A 17,598-nucleotide genomic window follows, 5' to 3' on the forward strand; every position below is an offset into this window, starting at 1 on the left:
CCTAGCGTCTATGAATCTGTGAATCACACAGGGATATAATGAAAGACAAGCAAGACTTGGGTGGCTTAGTGTGAGAAATAATTTTGGGCTGCCAAATCTATCTTTGCATGACCATTTTTCACTAACCGGAAAAACAAAAAAAAGAAAAAGAAAAAAGATATCAGTAGAGACTGAAAAGTAACCCTGGACCCCAAGTCACTTGGAGGGGAAGCAGAAAAAAAAAAAAGCAACCTCCCCCACCGCCCTTCCCAACCTGCTACAGAATTACTCTAATGAGTAAAAGTGGTCTGCAAAGGAGTTGAGTGTCACCTGTCTTAGATGCCCACTAACCTTTTTAAAGGTCCCAAGGGCATTCTCAGGGACAGAATCCTTTGGCTCGACTATTGAATTTGAAAAATATTCCCTGCCTAAGCAAAGGATCAGAAAGATGTTTGGTTCCCGGTAATCAATACCAAATGCAGATTGCTACAACAGCAGTAATAATCTGTACATTCTGGAACATGCACTTCCAGGAAAGAGGGTTTGTCAATGCTGATTTGACAGCCTTTATCTCAGTGATGTAGACAGGAATGATCTGTTGTAATGGGAATCATCTTACATGCACACTGCTATGTTACCACCCAATGCATTACTTGCCTGTCTTAGAAACAACAATATTTGGGTCTCAGCTGAAGTATTTTTAGGAGTCATTCTGTTATAGGGTGCCATTAAGAGAACATGGGGCACACCTACAAGAGACATTTACTGTGGAGCTCATTAATTAGTTCCACTATATGTGTAGTGCTATTCGGCTGGAGTAAACTAATTAAATCTGCCATACGTTAGTACTACCCAACATAAATACACAAATGACAGCGGCTGGCTGGGGCATGAAGGCGCTGCACTGCAGGCTGCCTGCTAGGTAGTCCTACACTGTAGCACTCAGGCCTCAGCCAGCCCCTCCACAACACACTGAGCTGGGTCAGAGAAGCCCTGGGCTGGCAGGCTGACTCCTGGGACCTTCTGCTGGCTGGGAATGCTTTGCCCCAGCTCAACAAACTGCAGTCCTGGGTGCATGTGCAAATGCTGTGCACAGGAGCAATAAACTATGGTGTGGCCTGGTCAGGAGTGTATTGCATCAAATTAATTTCATGTGTTGATGTGTCCACTGTGACTGACATGGGGGTAAGAACTCCCATGAATTTATAGATTAGGATAGGCTTGGACTATGTCAAAGAGAAACTTTGAAGGGCTCCCAAAATACTGCAATCAGGAAATAAGGATGATAAATAAAATAAAATAAAATAAAAAAAACAGTCTTAAAGGTCATCAGAATATGGGTTGAGAATTGGTGGAGACAGGATGAAAGGGAGGAAAGCTTCCAATCTGAGAGTTATTTATAGACAATATTCAGACAACGTCTTGGGCTCTGAATACACCATGACACACATGAGGTTCTCCTCTCCCAGGCTATTTCCTCTGCACCACAACTCTTATTTCCTTTCCTTGAAGTGGAGATGCCAAAGGCCTTTACTTAATCACTATCAGAAGGGCATCAATACGGGGGGCCCTTCTCTCTCTAAGGAGGGACAGCAGAGTTCCCACTGTCCTCCACTGCAGTAAACAACCCATTTAAGGTACCCCAGCTGCCTGAGTTGCTTAGTTGGATGTACTGGGGTCACTGCAGTTTTATCGTTTTACCACACATCCTTTCTTGACAAAAGGACCCTGGTGAGGCCACAGCTAGAGTACTGTATTCAATTCTGGGCTCCACAATTTAGGAAGGATGTGGAGAAGCTTGAAAGAGTCCAGAGGAGAGCCACATGCATGATCAGAGGGCAGGAGAACAGGCCTTATGAAGAGAGGCTGAGAGCCATCGGACTCTTCAGACTGGAAAAGCGCTGGCTCATGGGTGACCTGGTGGCAGCCTGTAAGTACATCACGGGTGTGCATCAGGATCTGGGGGAACACCTGTTCAGCAGAGCAGGGGATGACAAGGTCCAATGGTCACAAACCTCTTCAAGACCATTTCAGGCTGGACATAAGGAAAAACTTCTTTACTGTCCAAGCCCCCAAGGCCTGGAACAGACTCCCCCAAGATGTGGTGCAAGCACCTACTCTGGACACTTTCAAGAAACATTTGGACATTCATCTTGCTGGGATTCTTTGACCCTAGCTGACTTCCAGCCCTTGGGCAGGGGACTGGAGTCAATGATGTTATGAGGTCCCTTCTAGCCCTAATGTCTATGAAATCTATGAAATGAGTGGGTTTTACAGCCAACATCCCATAGAGATAAATGGGATAGTTCATACCTCTTCCCATTTCATGCTGTCTACAGATATAACGCTGCATCAGTTATACTTAGGTCAATTTTTTCAATTTTATTGAAGGCTAGAAATAAGTCTTTACTAAACAAAAGCAGAGAATTTAATAGGGGTGTATGTGGTTGCTGTATTGGTCTGAGACAAAAAGAAATGCAAAAATCTAGAACTCTTGGTTCCAAAATGATACATTTTATTAGACCAACTGAGAAATTGAAAAAAACATTCTCTTTTTTGTTTTAATATTATTTAATATTACTTTATCACCATTTTTCATACCTATACGGTCTTTGTCTTCATGTACCTCTCATTATTACCACAGATGATGTTGCTAGAGTCTTTTGTGTATGTATATGCTATAAGTCCCAAATTTTCCTTCTTGTATTGCCCTCGGTTTTCTGCCCCCCAGAGAAAGTAGTTCTTATGAAATGATTCCTTCTCTGAGCTATGGACATTTTATAATCTTATCTGAAATTTCCCTTCATTTTATAGCAAAACATCTTTTGCAGACGCTGCCAGTTATACCAGTTGCATTAAAAACAAGCAAATAAAGAAACTAACTGCATCATTTTTCCACTCCTTAAAGGAAAACTAGTTTTAGTGCTACAAGCCTTGCTTGCTAGGATTATGATGAAAATCATCTTCCTATTGACACAACAGAAATTTTAGCATCATGGTGTTTCCCAATTTAAATCCTGTACACTAATATGTATATGGAAAGACAATGCTTCCCCATCTGAACTCCGGGAGAAATATATGTAAGAGGTGTGAAGTAAAAGCAAAGCAAAATGGAAATATAACTATTTTCCAGAAAAAGAAAGTCCAATAGAGTTGTACATAGATGAGGGCAGTATTTGATTAACTTCTGACTACTACATGGCATAGAGCTTTGCCATAATGCAGTATTTGAAATGCAGATTTTCCAGTCGATCAACTTATAGCCAAAAGACTCATCATCTCAAAAGAAACAAGAAAAAGGAACCAATGAGAGAAAGAAAAAAAAATAGGGAGATGTGTTGATCCTTTAACAGCTTGACACCTTTGGAATGGAAATGCATTATGAAACTGATGCAGAGAAATTTGCTTGCAAACACCTTCTTAAGGTGTTGAGAAGGCTAGCAATCTAGCAATCTCCCTTTTTCAAGGTAACAATTGACCACAGTTCTCCTCTCAGATTGTTTATACAACTTAGTGGGAGTGACTATAATGAGTAGAAGTAGGCCTGATTCATAAAGCTTAGCAGTAGACCTGCACTTCCCAAAGATAGGGGAGAAACCAGACTGGGTTGAGACCCATCTCCACTGAAATCATTCATTAGATTTTACAGTGGGGACTGTCTTCTATAATTATCTTCTGTGCTTTCTGCTATAGTCAGTAAAACAGAGGCAGAGAGTGCCAGGCATTTGAAATAATGGAAACCATATTGTTCAATGAACACAAAATGTGCATCTGATAAAATATTAAGGTTGTGACCATGTATTAAAGGAGTGGCATTACTTTTAGCAATATCATTTAATTGGAACCACATGGCTACCCTGCAAATATATAACCAATAACTAATCTTTAAAAAGTCAAATCACATTTTAGTTAAATTATGTACATTTAAAAATAAATTGGTTGGAAATTAAATGTGAAATTATGAGGAGTCAAAACATGCTTTTAGCTGTTAAATAATGTAATTACATAAAATATGTTGTATAAATGGGCCTTCTTCAAATGTTAATGAACCTAGGGAGTGCTGCCTTTGAATTACATAAAGAACGAAGGGAAAAATCTTTAAATCTTTAGGTGAATTCAAGCTTTTGTTGGTGTCATGTACTGCATTAATAATTGCTTATATTAGTTTCAGTCTTTACAATTGAGCAAATGCTGGCATTTCTAGGGTTCTAAAAGCACATTTTGTAAATTTGCCATGTAGAAACGTTTTACCTTAAATGATTTTGTTTTTTCTTCTGGCTAGCAGGTACAGTGTGGCTTAAATCCCACCCCCCCTCCCCCGGGATATAATGTTCATATTAGAAAGAGAAAATTGAAATTTATATATTTGGAAAATCTCCCCACAACCCCACTTGCAATTACGAATAAAACCCTGGTGGAGAAGATGAGATCTGTCAGTTCTAACCTTGGAAGAACTTTGGACCAATTTTTCAAAAGTATTTAGTTATGCAGAAAGACACCTGGTGGATTCTTCAAATATACTTACAAATTTAGATATGTTATTACTTTTGAAAAAGCGAGGGCCCATGGTGTCTACAAGTGATATGTCAATTCACTAAATGTATTTAATACTTCTGAATAGTCTAAATAGGGTGCAGCACTTAGAATAGCCACCTTGGCAATGACTTGGGCAAGGGGGATGGGAAAAAAGGGAAAAAAAACCAAAACCAAGCCCACTGCAGCCACACAATCATACTAGTTATATAGCAGCAGCTGGAAGTCGTCACTACCCCATGTGTGCAGCTGCCCTGCTCAGTTATGCCTCTGATACTGCCTCCATTTAATAGATTAATTTTAAAATGATAAATTATTTTACCCCCTTAACAATCCAGCACGTTTACAGTACTTTTCCTTAATATGCAATTAAAATATTGACTTTGTGCATTTTAATTTAAATTTTTATTTCAATTGAAATGCAGCTTAGCACAAAACAAGGGTAACAAAAAAATCTACTAATGTGCATTGCATTTTCTTTTTATCCATGTTTATATTTGTATTAAATTAATCTCATTAAATGAAAGTTGGGTTATACAACTGATGAAATGAGTGTAGATAAAATGCATCTTCATGGTTAGCAAAAATGTTGAACCAAACTTAATTTGGAAGCTATATGATTGCAAATATGCACATTGCAATACTCCTAACTAGCAAAAAGAATGACACTTTCTTTAAGAATTAACTTTTCTTTAGGAAAATTACTGAAAATAGACAAACAAAAAAATGAAGTGAATATTTGAATGAAGTTCCCTGCTAGAAATCATGATTAAATTTGATAATTTAAATCAGCCTACCTAGCTCTTCAGATCCCTGAATAAAACATACTATTCAACCTTCAGATATTTTTTCTCCTAAGCTAACCCACCAAGATGGGCCTTGAATCAGTTATACATCTTTAAAAAAAAGTAAAGAGAACCAAACTTTGGTTGTCTTCACTTGAAACAGTGTTGGCACAAAATATTAAAGTTACCTTCTACTTTTTGTATGATGCATTGAAACGAGCAAAAATAGAATATTACAGCAATAACTAGCCATATAATATTTAGTATACACTTAAGACAACATATTAGTATATATGTTAGATACATTTGAGGTTTGACATCTGTTACATATTTTGCATTATTTGTTGATATCTCCAAAGAGGATAGGGCTCTGCTTCTTATTTAAACATTTTTTAAATACACATACAAACCAATCACCAGAAAAGGTAAAAATGAAAAAAGTATGATTTAGAGATAGAATTGAGAGAAACCTATTAACTCTCCTCCATATTTCTTCAATATAGCAAAACTGTTCCTGAATTTCAAATCCCCAAATCAGGATCATTTGGCTGCAAAAAATAGGTTCTGCTCATTAGAGAGATCCAGAGTTTGCATTAAAAAAAAAATGGACATAACATCTCTCTAATAACAGCAAGCAAGGAGAAATGGCAAAATTCCCCTTTCCCAAATGTTATTGTTTTATTTGATATCTCACTGTCCTTGAATTCTCTGTACACCAGCTGTACTAATAAGTGTGTTTCTCAGAATTGTTTTCTATTAGCTTATTTTTCTCTCATTAGTGTTCATCTATCTGTTAATTTGAAGATAGATAATATGAGGGTTTTTCTATTTCCCTCCAAGGTTTTAATCAAATAGAAGACAACCAGCAGATGGTTCTCATAAAATTCATTAGGCTCTGATTGCATTTGACACCTCTTTGAAAGCCAGTGCCATAGTACTTTTTATTTTTATTTTGATGCACTCTAATTGTTATATAGTGTAGCCAAAAACAGTGTGTTACAGAACTCCTTCCAAGTTCCAGGACATATATTCCAATGGAGAAGCAAGACACTAGCAACTGTATTTTCAGAAAGTACTTAGCATTGGGCCTATCTCTGCTCCATTGAGCAACTTCTTTTCACTTAAATGGGACCAGACTTCTGCTAACAGTGGGCATTTTTAAAAATCTCATTCTATAAATCCTTTACTTCCCACTGAACAAACATAAACATGTATAAAAGTAAGAAGAAATTCATATATCTTTCCAAACTTAATGCTGACTATACTCCTTTACTCCTATTCCTTTTTTTTATTTATCTTCATTTATCTTCATTTTTAACACAAATTCTGCTCACTTTCAATGATGGGTTGACTCAGGATATATCTGCTGTAACATACTAGCTCAGGTACAGAAAATAATTAAGCTTTGCATGCTAATTCACATTATTAACCAAAAGAGTACTTTAGAAAGTGTTTCCCTAATACATGTTTCAGGGATAAAGCACCTTTGAAGAGATAAATACATTTAGCTGCTAATTCTGGTTTAATAAAAACATAAATTCTATATATTATTTCTAAGAATTTACCCATGTTCCTTAATTCCATATCCAATGCAGAGTCATAACTAACACACTTTGTGCTCTGGACAAAATTGGTGGAGAACAGAGCTCAGGGAGTGGAGGGGCGGTCAGTCTCACATGTCCCAAGGGCTCAAAGAGCTTGGCTGCTGCTGCTTCTGAGTTGTCTGCCTGCCTTCAGATACAGCTGCTTAGGTATGCCTGCACCTACAGGTTGCCCCACTCACCAACCCCTAGCTGTACACTACTAGGCCCATTACTAACAGTGACTAACAACCAAATCAGTTACTATTTCTGTGCCTCAGTTAGCTCTTCTGAAAAATATGCGTTTTGCACCTACTTCTGGCTTTTTCTTCTCTAGATTACACAGCATTTCACAAGGGGATGCAATAGCTATAATTGCCCCCATTTTACAGTTCACTTAAGAGGCTTATACCAATTTGTAACAGGAGCAACCTTAGAATTTAACATTCTGTTCTAACTATGGACACATGCTTCCTACTTTGGAGCAAGTCCTTTAAACAACTTGTTCCTCATTTAACGCAGTCTAGAAAATGGACCTATGCATGTTCTTCAATGCAATATTCTGGTGGCTACATCAGAAGGAGGTATAGTTTCATCAAAACTTTCAGTCTCTCATTTAGAAAGGTTGTTTGAAGCTTTAAAATGATATTTTTTCTTTGTTGCTATGGTTATCTTCCCTGTACTATCTTCATTGACAAAATGTGTCTTATTTTCATGTAATCTTAAGGATTTTTGTAAGAATCAGTTAAAATTTACAGTTATTTAAAATGTTTTAAGTTAAATGGCCAGAAAGGGGTACCTAATAAAAAAAAAGAGCTATTTGAAAGAAATCATCACTAGAAAATCCAGGAGTCAATAAGACTGGTCTCTAAAGCTACTTGCAGATGTGGAAAAAAACTGGCACTTTAAACTCAGCATGCACTGCACCCAGCCCAGCACATACCCGGAAGAGGCAGGAAGTTAGCTGCACCAGGCTTTCCCAATGTCAGTATTGCTCGGGCACTTTAGTGGGGCTTTTTTCATGCTTTTATCTAATAGCTGATTGAATCAGCTTCAGCTAAATGCAACAAAAAGTCCAGCCGAAGTACCCAATCTATACAGATGCAGCAGAGCCGGGTCAAAGTATTGCATTGCTGCTTTTGGTAAAGCATGTTTTATTCCCCCCCATGCCTGTCGGTGCCCTGGATGAACATTACGGACAACAACACAGCAGCAGTAGCTTTATCTTTTTCTTTACCAAACCATCTTGCACATCTATAGAAATCCTAATGCTTCAAACACAAAACAAACATCTCCAGGAGGATGCCTGATACATGTCAGACACAATATGACTTTTGTTGGTTTCAACTAGGCCAACAAAGGTCAGACTGTTTTAATCAGTGGGAATTGGTGAGGGGGGGCTAAAGTTGGGGGGCTAAAGAATAGCCTGGTATGGATTGGGGTAGGAAAAGTGCAGGCTGGGGCAAGTGACAGTGCTCCAGGCATGTACAGATGTTTGTTAGATCAGTCAAACCCTTTCCTGATTTAACTTAGTTCACTTAAGGAGCTAAGATCGGGCAGCCAATTCTTTTCCTCCAGTCTAGCCTTTCCATAAATCTGTAGGCTAGCACTTGGATCCACCTAACTAGGTGTTAGGTGACTCTAAGTGTAATATTTGCATATACCCCTTGTCTATATGGGAAGTCTAGTATTTTTCAAAACAAAGTCTGAGGGTGATAAAACATGGCTTTGTATTCAAAGACGACTGCACCCTTATCTATAGAAAAAAAATAAATAATATGCATATATCCTCATTCATTTCATGAAAGCAGCAAGGAAAAAATCTTTTGAGGATGCCATATCATCATAGCAGGATACCATAGCAATCTTATGCCAAATTAAAGTCCATAGAATCAATAATGTACTAAGGAAAGACTACTGAAATTCTGTAAAGAAGTAAAATATTCTTAGAGGTAAAACTAACAGAACATAGACTCTTTTTGCAATATATGATGTATGCATCTAAATTGAGGGGCACCAGTGAAATAAAGCAGTTTCTTAGAGAACCACAGGGAATCCCTGCTTAATGCGGTTTCACTTAGCGCTATTTTGCTATAGTGCTCATTTAAAATTAGTACTCAATTTCACCTAGCACTGAGCCAGTTTCACTATAGCGCTCAGCAAAGCAGCAGCAGCAGCAAGAAGTGGCGAGTGGGCTAGTGGGAATGAGCACAGAGCCAGGGCTGGCAGGGGCCCAGGGCAGGGCAGCAGGAGCAGGGGCCCAGGCTGGCGCACAGTGCCAGAGCAGCTGGTGGACAGGGGGTGGGGAGAAGTGGCAGCAGCGAGAAGCAGCGATTGGGGGGGGGGAAGGAATGAGTGCAGGACCTCCAATGGTGCCCGGGGCCAGGGCTGGTGGGGACCCAGGGTGGAGTGGCAGAAGCGCAGGGCTGCCATGTGGGGCTGGCAGGGCCCAGGATGGAACGGCAGAAGCATGGGCCTGGCACATGGGGCTGGCAGGAGCCCAGGGAGGAGCGGCAGAAGCGCGGGGCTGTCGTGTGTGAGCTGGTATGTGAGGCCGACAGACATGCAGAGCTTTGGGAAGAGGCAGCGGTGATGAGAAGCTGCAACAAGAAGTGGCGGTAATGAATTATTTCTGTTTACATTAATTCCTATGGGGAAATGGGTTTCGCTTAGCATGGTTCCACTTAACACTCGTTTTTTCCAGAACCAATTAAGAGCATTAAGCGGGGGTTGCCGGTGTTGGCTGTTTTGACCTACAACCAATGCATATAATTTTAAATTTTGAATTGTGATTTTAAGGAATAGACCTTGGCAAATAAAACTGGTTTTAAACTAGGTAAACTAAGATAAGCATGGAAAATACAATGAAGCCTGGAGCCATTTTGACAGATCCCATCTGTTGAATACAAAAATAGACCCCACCTCTATTTTCTACTACTAATAGTAGTACCCGTTTTATATATCAAAACTCTTACATACTAAGTTTTTAAATTAGGGTCCTTCAAAATACTTCACAGAAAAGGGTAAGTAATAGAAAATATACAATACTTAAAGTGTAGATATTATTATTATGATGTGCTCTACTAATAAAGATTTCACTATTTAACTGCAACACTGGTTAATAATCCTAAATAAACTATGCAGGTTTTTTTCATTTAAAAAAAAAAATCACTAAGATGTATTTAGTAACTATGTGGTTTAACAAGGCTTTAATTCCTTAGTAAACAGGAACTGAGCCCTCAGGATTGTGGCTTTTGAAATTAGGGTGTGTTTAGATTTGGAAGCTGCCCAAACTTCATTCACTTCTAGGAGGGAAAGCACCATGCCAAACATATGCAATCAGGAAAAATGATTACATTCTGAAGAAAGATTGTAAAACAAATGCTCCCATATGTTTCACAGAGATCAAATAGAATGTCTGAGGACTAACACAATGATATTTAAGTATTTGGCAAGAAAAATCTGAACCGAGTATTAATTTAATGTGTGGAAAGTAAGGGAGAGTTGCACATAAGTTAACTATGCCTAAAATACAGTGTGGCTGGGAAATTAGGGAGGAGTCAAACTTATCAACCAATCGTTCTCCCTTTTACCTAAAACTATTATGATTTATTATAAGGCTACCTACAAATTAAGGGTCCATTTATTAGGAATATTAAAGACATACATAGTAGGGGACATTGTACCCATTAATGAGCTTACAATCTAAATAGGCAGGACAGAGAAAGGATGAGAGGGAAAAGAGAGAGACAGAGAGATGAAGCAGGGTGCTTCAGATTACAGAACAGGTCAGTGATGGAGCCATGATTAAAATCCAATTCTTCTTAGTCTTGGTCTACTGACTTATCAATTTGGTCATACTACCACTCAAAAATATGTCTATTCCCTGCTTCCTTTTTCATATCAGCAAACATAATGATAAAGTTAAACAGCTAACACAGCTTAACATTAATTTTATTGCTCAAATAGATCAGTGTGCCTGTTTAACTGGAGATAAGTGTAAAATATTTACTCACTGTTGAGACAACTTTCTAGGTATTCACTGTAATAAAATATAGAAAATATCAAAGTAATACTGTCATAACGTAGTTCTGTTATCTCTCGTTTGACCCGAGTACTCTTTCCTGCCATGGCAGGGGGTCGGACTTGATGATCTGCTCAGGTCCCTTCCGACCCTACAAACTATGAAACTACTAATTGAGAGGTTCAGAGGAAACCATGCATTTCACAGATAAAGGCAGAGCATGTTAGGGTTGACTGACAGCCAGTCTGGAGACAGCTCTTAGTTTCCATTCCTAGCCATTTCCTTGTGAAGAGAACCTTGACAACCTAACATAATATAAAACCATTATATCTACACAAAAACATATCACCTTTGAAAGCAGAAAACAGAAATAGCTGAAATTGTTTATGGAGGTAGTGGATGTGGCCAAGCAACATCAAGATCTTTCATTTTTACTTCAGGGAAGCCCCTGCCTGTAGCTAGGCCAGCAAAGATATGACAGAACTCGACCCTGCCCTACAGATGTGGGCCAAGAAGCGAGCAAAGAGAGATTCAGAAACAAGAAGAATTAAAGAAAGGAGGATCCAATGGTTTAACTAAACTTGAAAGCCAGGAGACCTCCATCCAAATGTATCTGCTAGCATTCCTGTGTGACCTTGGACTAACACTGAGCTCCTCTGTGCCTCATTCACCTTTGTAAAATGAAAATTTCACAACCTTATGGCAGTTATAAAAAATAAACATTGTGAAGCACTAAGGGTACACCTACATAGCACAATGTAGTGCCACATAGGCCCTGAGCTAATAAAGCACGTGCTATGTCGTATACGGGAGTCTACCTGACACACAGCAGTGACAGGCAACCTTTGTATCTAGTAGTTCTACAATAAGAAGCAGTGCACAATTGTATTACTCAGTCTTGCACTTGGGTTAATAAACCCTATTTCCAAGGGTACAACTGTTAGATTTAGGGTGACCTAACTAGGTCTAATAACTACCTGGGACCTAACTAGGTCTACTAATGAAGTGACACACATTTGCAATTAATACTAAGACAGTTTTTTATTTAATACTTTTCCAGCATCCAGAATATGTTGAGGCTGCTTGATTTCTATCTCTTTCTCTATGACTTGAAGGCAACACCTAGTGGCAGCAACACTGGTGCAAGTCTTCCTGGCCTAGTGCAGTCTGTACAAGCTATATATTGCCAAAAGAACTGGCAACCTGCAGTGGCAGCTGCTGCTGCATAGGGCCTTGGCCATAGGCACTTTTGTCTAGCACTTAGACCTGATGACTTTGGTGGCCTGACTTTTCTGTGAGGAGGAGGTGGAGAAGACTCTTCCACACCTTCCTCAACTGTCCCTCTTTGCTGCCCTCAGTACCTTCTTTGGCACTCTGGACTTAGATCTCTGAGACTGTGTAGTGCACATGTCTATCCTGTACCAAGCAGGCATAGGGAACATAATCTGCCTGGCCAATTTCTTGCTAGGCAAGGCCAAGATGGTGACTGAAAAGCCACAGTAACTGGCTTGCAGGGGCAGACTCCAATGACACCCTCCAAGTCTTCTACTTCCTGGTCCAGGAACATGTCACATTTGAATTTGGACACTTCACCTCACAACAAAACATGGACCAGTTTTGTGTCATGCTGAGCCATCAAGGGGACCCACTGCAACATGGAAAACAGGCAGCTGGTCCTACCTGTGTAACCCCATGAGGGGCATGGGACAGGAGCTTCAGTTTCTGGTGACATGGTTTATTTTGGCACTAACAATTGTTTCATGCTCTGGCCCTGGGAGGGCCACATACCTTTGCAATTTCACTATTTATTTCTAATAAATAAACTTTTTTTTTTTAAGTTGGAAAAAATCCCTCCCCCCTGGCCGCTCCTCTCTCTGATTTTCAGCGTACGAAATTCCAAATGTCTGTACCTTCTAGGGTGACTGAACCTTTCCACCTCTCCTATGCAGCAACAGAAGTCAGAAATACTCTTGTGAATTTTGCTATTTCTGGATTCAGCAAGTCAGTCATACCAGGACTGTGACAGTTTAGAGCCTGCCCTGATTTATTCTTAAATCCCTGATCTTGAACTCTGATTCCAAGCAATGGATCTCTCAGGATTGTGAAGCTTAGTAAATTAAATTCTGGTGATCTGAACTAATCCTTTTCTTTAAAGCAAAGGAAATTATTTCATGTAAAAAGTGAAAGAATCATGAAATACAGTACTCAAAGGCTTGATATATTCTAAAATAAAATGATGGCCATTAAAAAAAGTCAACTATTGATGCTAATTTTCACTTAGATTTGAGAAAATTAAACATCCATTACAAGCACACACTTCTGCAGCCTACTGAGGAATAATTACTGCTGCAAATCAAAAATGCCACACATTAACCTACAGTATACCCATGACTATACACTTCCCTCCTATTACTCACATTTTCATAGAGGGCTTGAAGGGTCTCCAGGTCAACCACAGAGTTGTCCAAATTCACAACAGCTGTTAAAAAGACAAAAGTGAAAAAAGAATTCGTTGTCAAAATGATAATCCAGCTGTGAAAGAAAGACTGAGAACAATACTCAGCAATAGTTTTTATGACCCACTGGTCATACAGCTTAAGGGTTTTAACTTTATTAATGCTTTGAATAGTGCTGTTTCTAAGACCATAGGCTAGGAACCTGGCAGAGCCAGGTGTCAAGCGTTAAAGAATTCATCCCCAACCCCCCAAACACACAAACATGATCCCATGAGTATGGCCAAAGCCAAAGATCAGAGATAAGCTGTACATCAGACTTTCATGGTCCGACTGAAAGCATTATAAAAATTTGTAAATCTGTACCACAACCACACATGCACAAAAAAAGCTCATTCCTGTCACTGGTTGGTTTCAGCCTTAAACTGATTAATCCACAAGTCAGCCAGTTAACTTCAAAACACCTGACAAGGGTCAAATCTTCTATTAACTAAGCCGACAGGTTTAGTACAGACACAAAATATGCCTTTCCTGTCCCTACCAGTGCTAGTGCCACACACATACTGTACTTTCTTAGTGTCAAAAATCAGTTTAAAAGCACACAGAATAATTTCTATCAACCTGACCTTTTTAACAAAAACAGACTCACCAATTTTCTGCGATCATGGGAAAAAATTGTAAAGTTCAGGTTATTTGATAAGGCATATTTGATACTGACGCAGGGCACTGGATTACCATTTGGAACTAAAATGAAGAGTTCAGTCATTTAAAATATGGCATTTGTACAAGTTTACAATATAGCAGTGGAAATTGAGATAAATTTTTATTTGCCTTAAAAAATAACCTGGAAAATAACATGAAATGTTATATAAAGGGGATCTTGTACTAATGCATACTTTTGCCTCAATATACTTATTTTTTGCCATTTTGTCTTTTCTTTTATTATATTCTTTTCTTGCAATGTCTTTTTGGTATGCAAATCTGTCTATTAGCCAGAAAAATCTTGGGAGAAAGCTAATTTAGGAAGAAATCATAATGCTGATCCATGATAAAATTCCAGCATTAGGTTACTTGATCCTCTATAAATCAGTATTCTTAGCTGTCACTCAGTGTTTCTGTGTATACACCTTAAGATTAGAGACAATATAATTCCAACTCATTTGTTTCTCGTTGCTTTAAAGCATTCAGTGATACCACTCAGTGTCTGGGACTCATCACATTTTCCCCCTACGGGTCTGGAACATAATTTTAGTTAGAGTACAATAAAAATATATAAATAAAGAAATGGTGATCTTGATTAAACTGAGCAAGGTCCACAACATATATGTACAGGGAAAAGGACAGAGTTTTAGCAGATGCAAAGAAAACTAATTTATTTGGGAGTGTACCAATTTTCTGAAACAATAAAATGTTAGCTTTACCATATTTCCTTATTGAATATATTTTATATATACTTTTTCTTCCCTTAGCTACTCGCTATGCCAAGACAAGTGAAAGTCCAAATTAGATTTTGCCTCATTTAAAAAGATGGAAGAACAAAACAAAATTATCAGGGATGAGGTGGTGAAAGTAGATAAAACAGAGAACTATATAAAAAAGTACATTTGAATGGTTTATTACTATTAGAAAATGAAGATGTTCTCTTCTCCCTTTTCATTTACAAAGTTTTAACATTCTCAGATAAATTGCAAGTCTGAATAAACTGGCAAAACAAGAGAATGTGTACTTAAAAGCTGACATACATCTAAAAAAATTAATGGATGCCAATTAAAAAAAAATACATGCATATATTCATACATACATACATACACATACATTTGTGGGGGGGGGGGGTGGGTGTTACTAAAATTTTTAGGTGAGTTAGTAAATGCTTAAATGTTACCACTGGAACTGTAAGAAACCATGTCAGCAAGATAGTTCAGCACGTACATACCTTTAACTGTGTAACTAATACCATTGACCTCAATATTATTCATGTCATTAAAGTACATTTTCAGCAAATGAACAAACTACCTTGCTGAACTGGGGCCTAAAAATCAATCAATTAAAAGGAAATCTGGTCTTGGATTCTGCACTGCCAAGATCGCTGCATAATGCTTGAGTTTAAACACCTAACTGCATACAATGAAACACCTATTGAAAATAAGTTACAATGGGGAACCAAATTTGACGATAGCCCTGAATGTTTATTTTATAATTTAACATAGCTATATTGTACAGGAACAGCCATTCATTTCATTTCTGTGGTTGTCTTCCCCATCTCCCTCCTAAGAGACTGTCTACTTCTGTGCTAAGAAATATGGTACAAGTTCCCATTCTGACTTTTTTCCACAATGTTAAGATCACCCATGGATTACTTAGAGAGCAATAGAACACTTTTGTTTGAATGCTTGCATGAGATAAGAGAATGCCTGGCAAACACAATGGTGCCAGGTCTGTGTACTTTCAACAACACTGGTATGCAGAAGAGTGTGCATACTTCAGGGAGCTGCTTAAAACAAATCAGTCTGAGAAAACTACAGACAAGGATTTAAAGAAATTGGATCCTATATTGAATCCAAGAAATTGGATCCAATTTAAAGAAATTGGTATATATAATAGGCTGCTTTTCACTTCCATGAAACAACACAAATTGGATATATTGACACATAGTCGTAAGTATCAGTCTCTCACACTATGAAATCCCAGCAGAATTTGATCACAGTGCAAAATATTTTATTAAGAAATATAAATGAGAACAGGAGAGAACACTTGCCTCACAGAAACATTGGTCTTTATAGATGGACACAAATACAACTGCATGGAAATAAGAATCACTGAGGTTAAACTTTCAATTTCATTACCCAGAGATTGTTAACCAATTAAAATTATAATGATTTTCCACCAAGCTAAATTACTTATGAGAATGACACCTAAATTTAGGAGGAAGCACCCTTAAATGTCTAACCAAAGAATTGAACAGATGATGGCAAAGTAGCTAATGAAAGAAAGCAGTAAAAATTAACCTTTGCTCTGCAGCCAATACAAAACTCAGTTCAATTCTAGGGAATCCGGAGTGGTACTTGGTTCCATACTAGCATCCCGGGTTTTGAGGAAAAGAAATACTGGAATCCCTGAATGTTGCCAACAGGATTTTTAAAGATGAGATCACGAAGGACAACATGCATTCAAAAAATCAACCAACCCCCCCCTCCCGCAACCTTTCTCAGCTATTGTAAACTGCTCCTCACAAAACTGTCTTATACACATATCATCCTTCCCCATTACGTTCAAATCACAGCAGCCCACCCTTTCATTCAATGGCTGCATATTTTCCATCGCATCAAAGCTAAGGTTTTAGTTGCTACTCTCAAGATTTTACACAAATCTGCCACGCTCTTCTTAAATATTCTTTTGATTTTATTAACTTGCCACCACCAAAGGAAAACATTTTTGGTTTGTTTTTGTTTTTAGAAAATGCCAGTTTGTTGCAACGGAAATGATTATGAGCTTTCACTGAATCCAGGACAGGTTTCTGATAAAACCCTACAGAGACTCGTGGCAGGGCAGTCCAAGAACCAGGAAACAAGGAATTCCCTATAGCAGATATTTTTGCAGTGAGAATGACAAGAGTGGACATTTTACTGAGGAACTACAAGCTTTAGGAAGATTCAAATGCATGGTAAATTCGGAAAATTTTTGGTTTGGGACCAATATGAACTTTTCTCAATGTTTATTTGCATGGTGCCCCTTATAAACACAGCTTACTATTCCTAAGCCTTCTCTTCCATTTCTCTCTTCTAGACTCATTTTGGCCATTACATCATATGCAATCAACCAATTCAGCATTAGGTTGAGTGACAGTCAAGGATAGATTACATTATAAAACAAAAAAAGGTAAAGCGATTCAAGAGTTAGGTTCCGCACACAAGAATATTGTGTAATCATTATGAGCTTACCATCTCCCCTTATCCACTCTTCTTTTGATCCCTTTTTGTCACAATCTAATTAGAAATTACATTCAACAATTTTAGTATTCTTGGGTCTGAGAACACATTTTTTGGTTTATTTCTAAAGTGCTTAATTACAATGAGGGCATTACTACTCCAAAGTATTTTATTAATATGTTGTTTTGCATTACAAGTAAGTAATACAAAAATAAATCATTTAACTTGCTACATAAATAGAAGATATTAACTAAGCCAATCAGATACCATTTTCAAAGCCAGGCATAATATTGTCTGAAAACACATAACTGAACAAAG

The 17,598-nt window shown here is 38.1% G+C and overlaps 1 protein-coding gene across 1 annotated transcript in view; it reads right to left on the reverse strand.

Moving 5' to 3' along the window:
* The window catches only part of LOC102376305 (formin-2-like), a 229,334-nt gene that overhangs the window by 94,338 nt on the left and 117,398 nt on the right, over positions 1-17,598 (reverse strand). Inside the window, exon 7 of the mRNA XM_014523760.2 lies at positions 13,319-13,380. Within this exon, the coding sequence (XP_014379246.1) occupies positions 13,319-13,380 (62 nt within the window). The remainder of the gene's footprint in view (positions 1-13,318; positions 13,381-17,598) is intronic.

The sequence above is a fragment of the Alligator sinensis genome, unplaced genomic scaffold, assembly GCF_000455745.1.
Source record: "Alligator sinensis unplaced genomic scaffold, ASM45574v1 scaffold127_1, whole genome shotgun sequence".
Lineage (NCBI taxonomy): Eukaryota > Metazoa > Chordata > Crocodylia > Alligatoridae > Alligator > Alligator sinensis.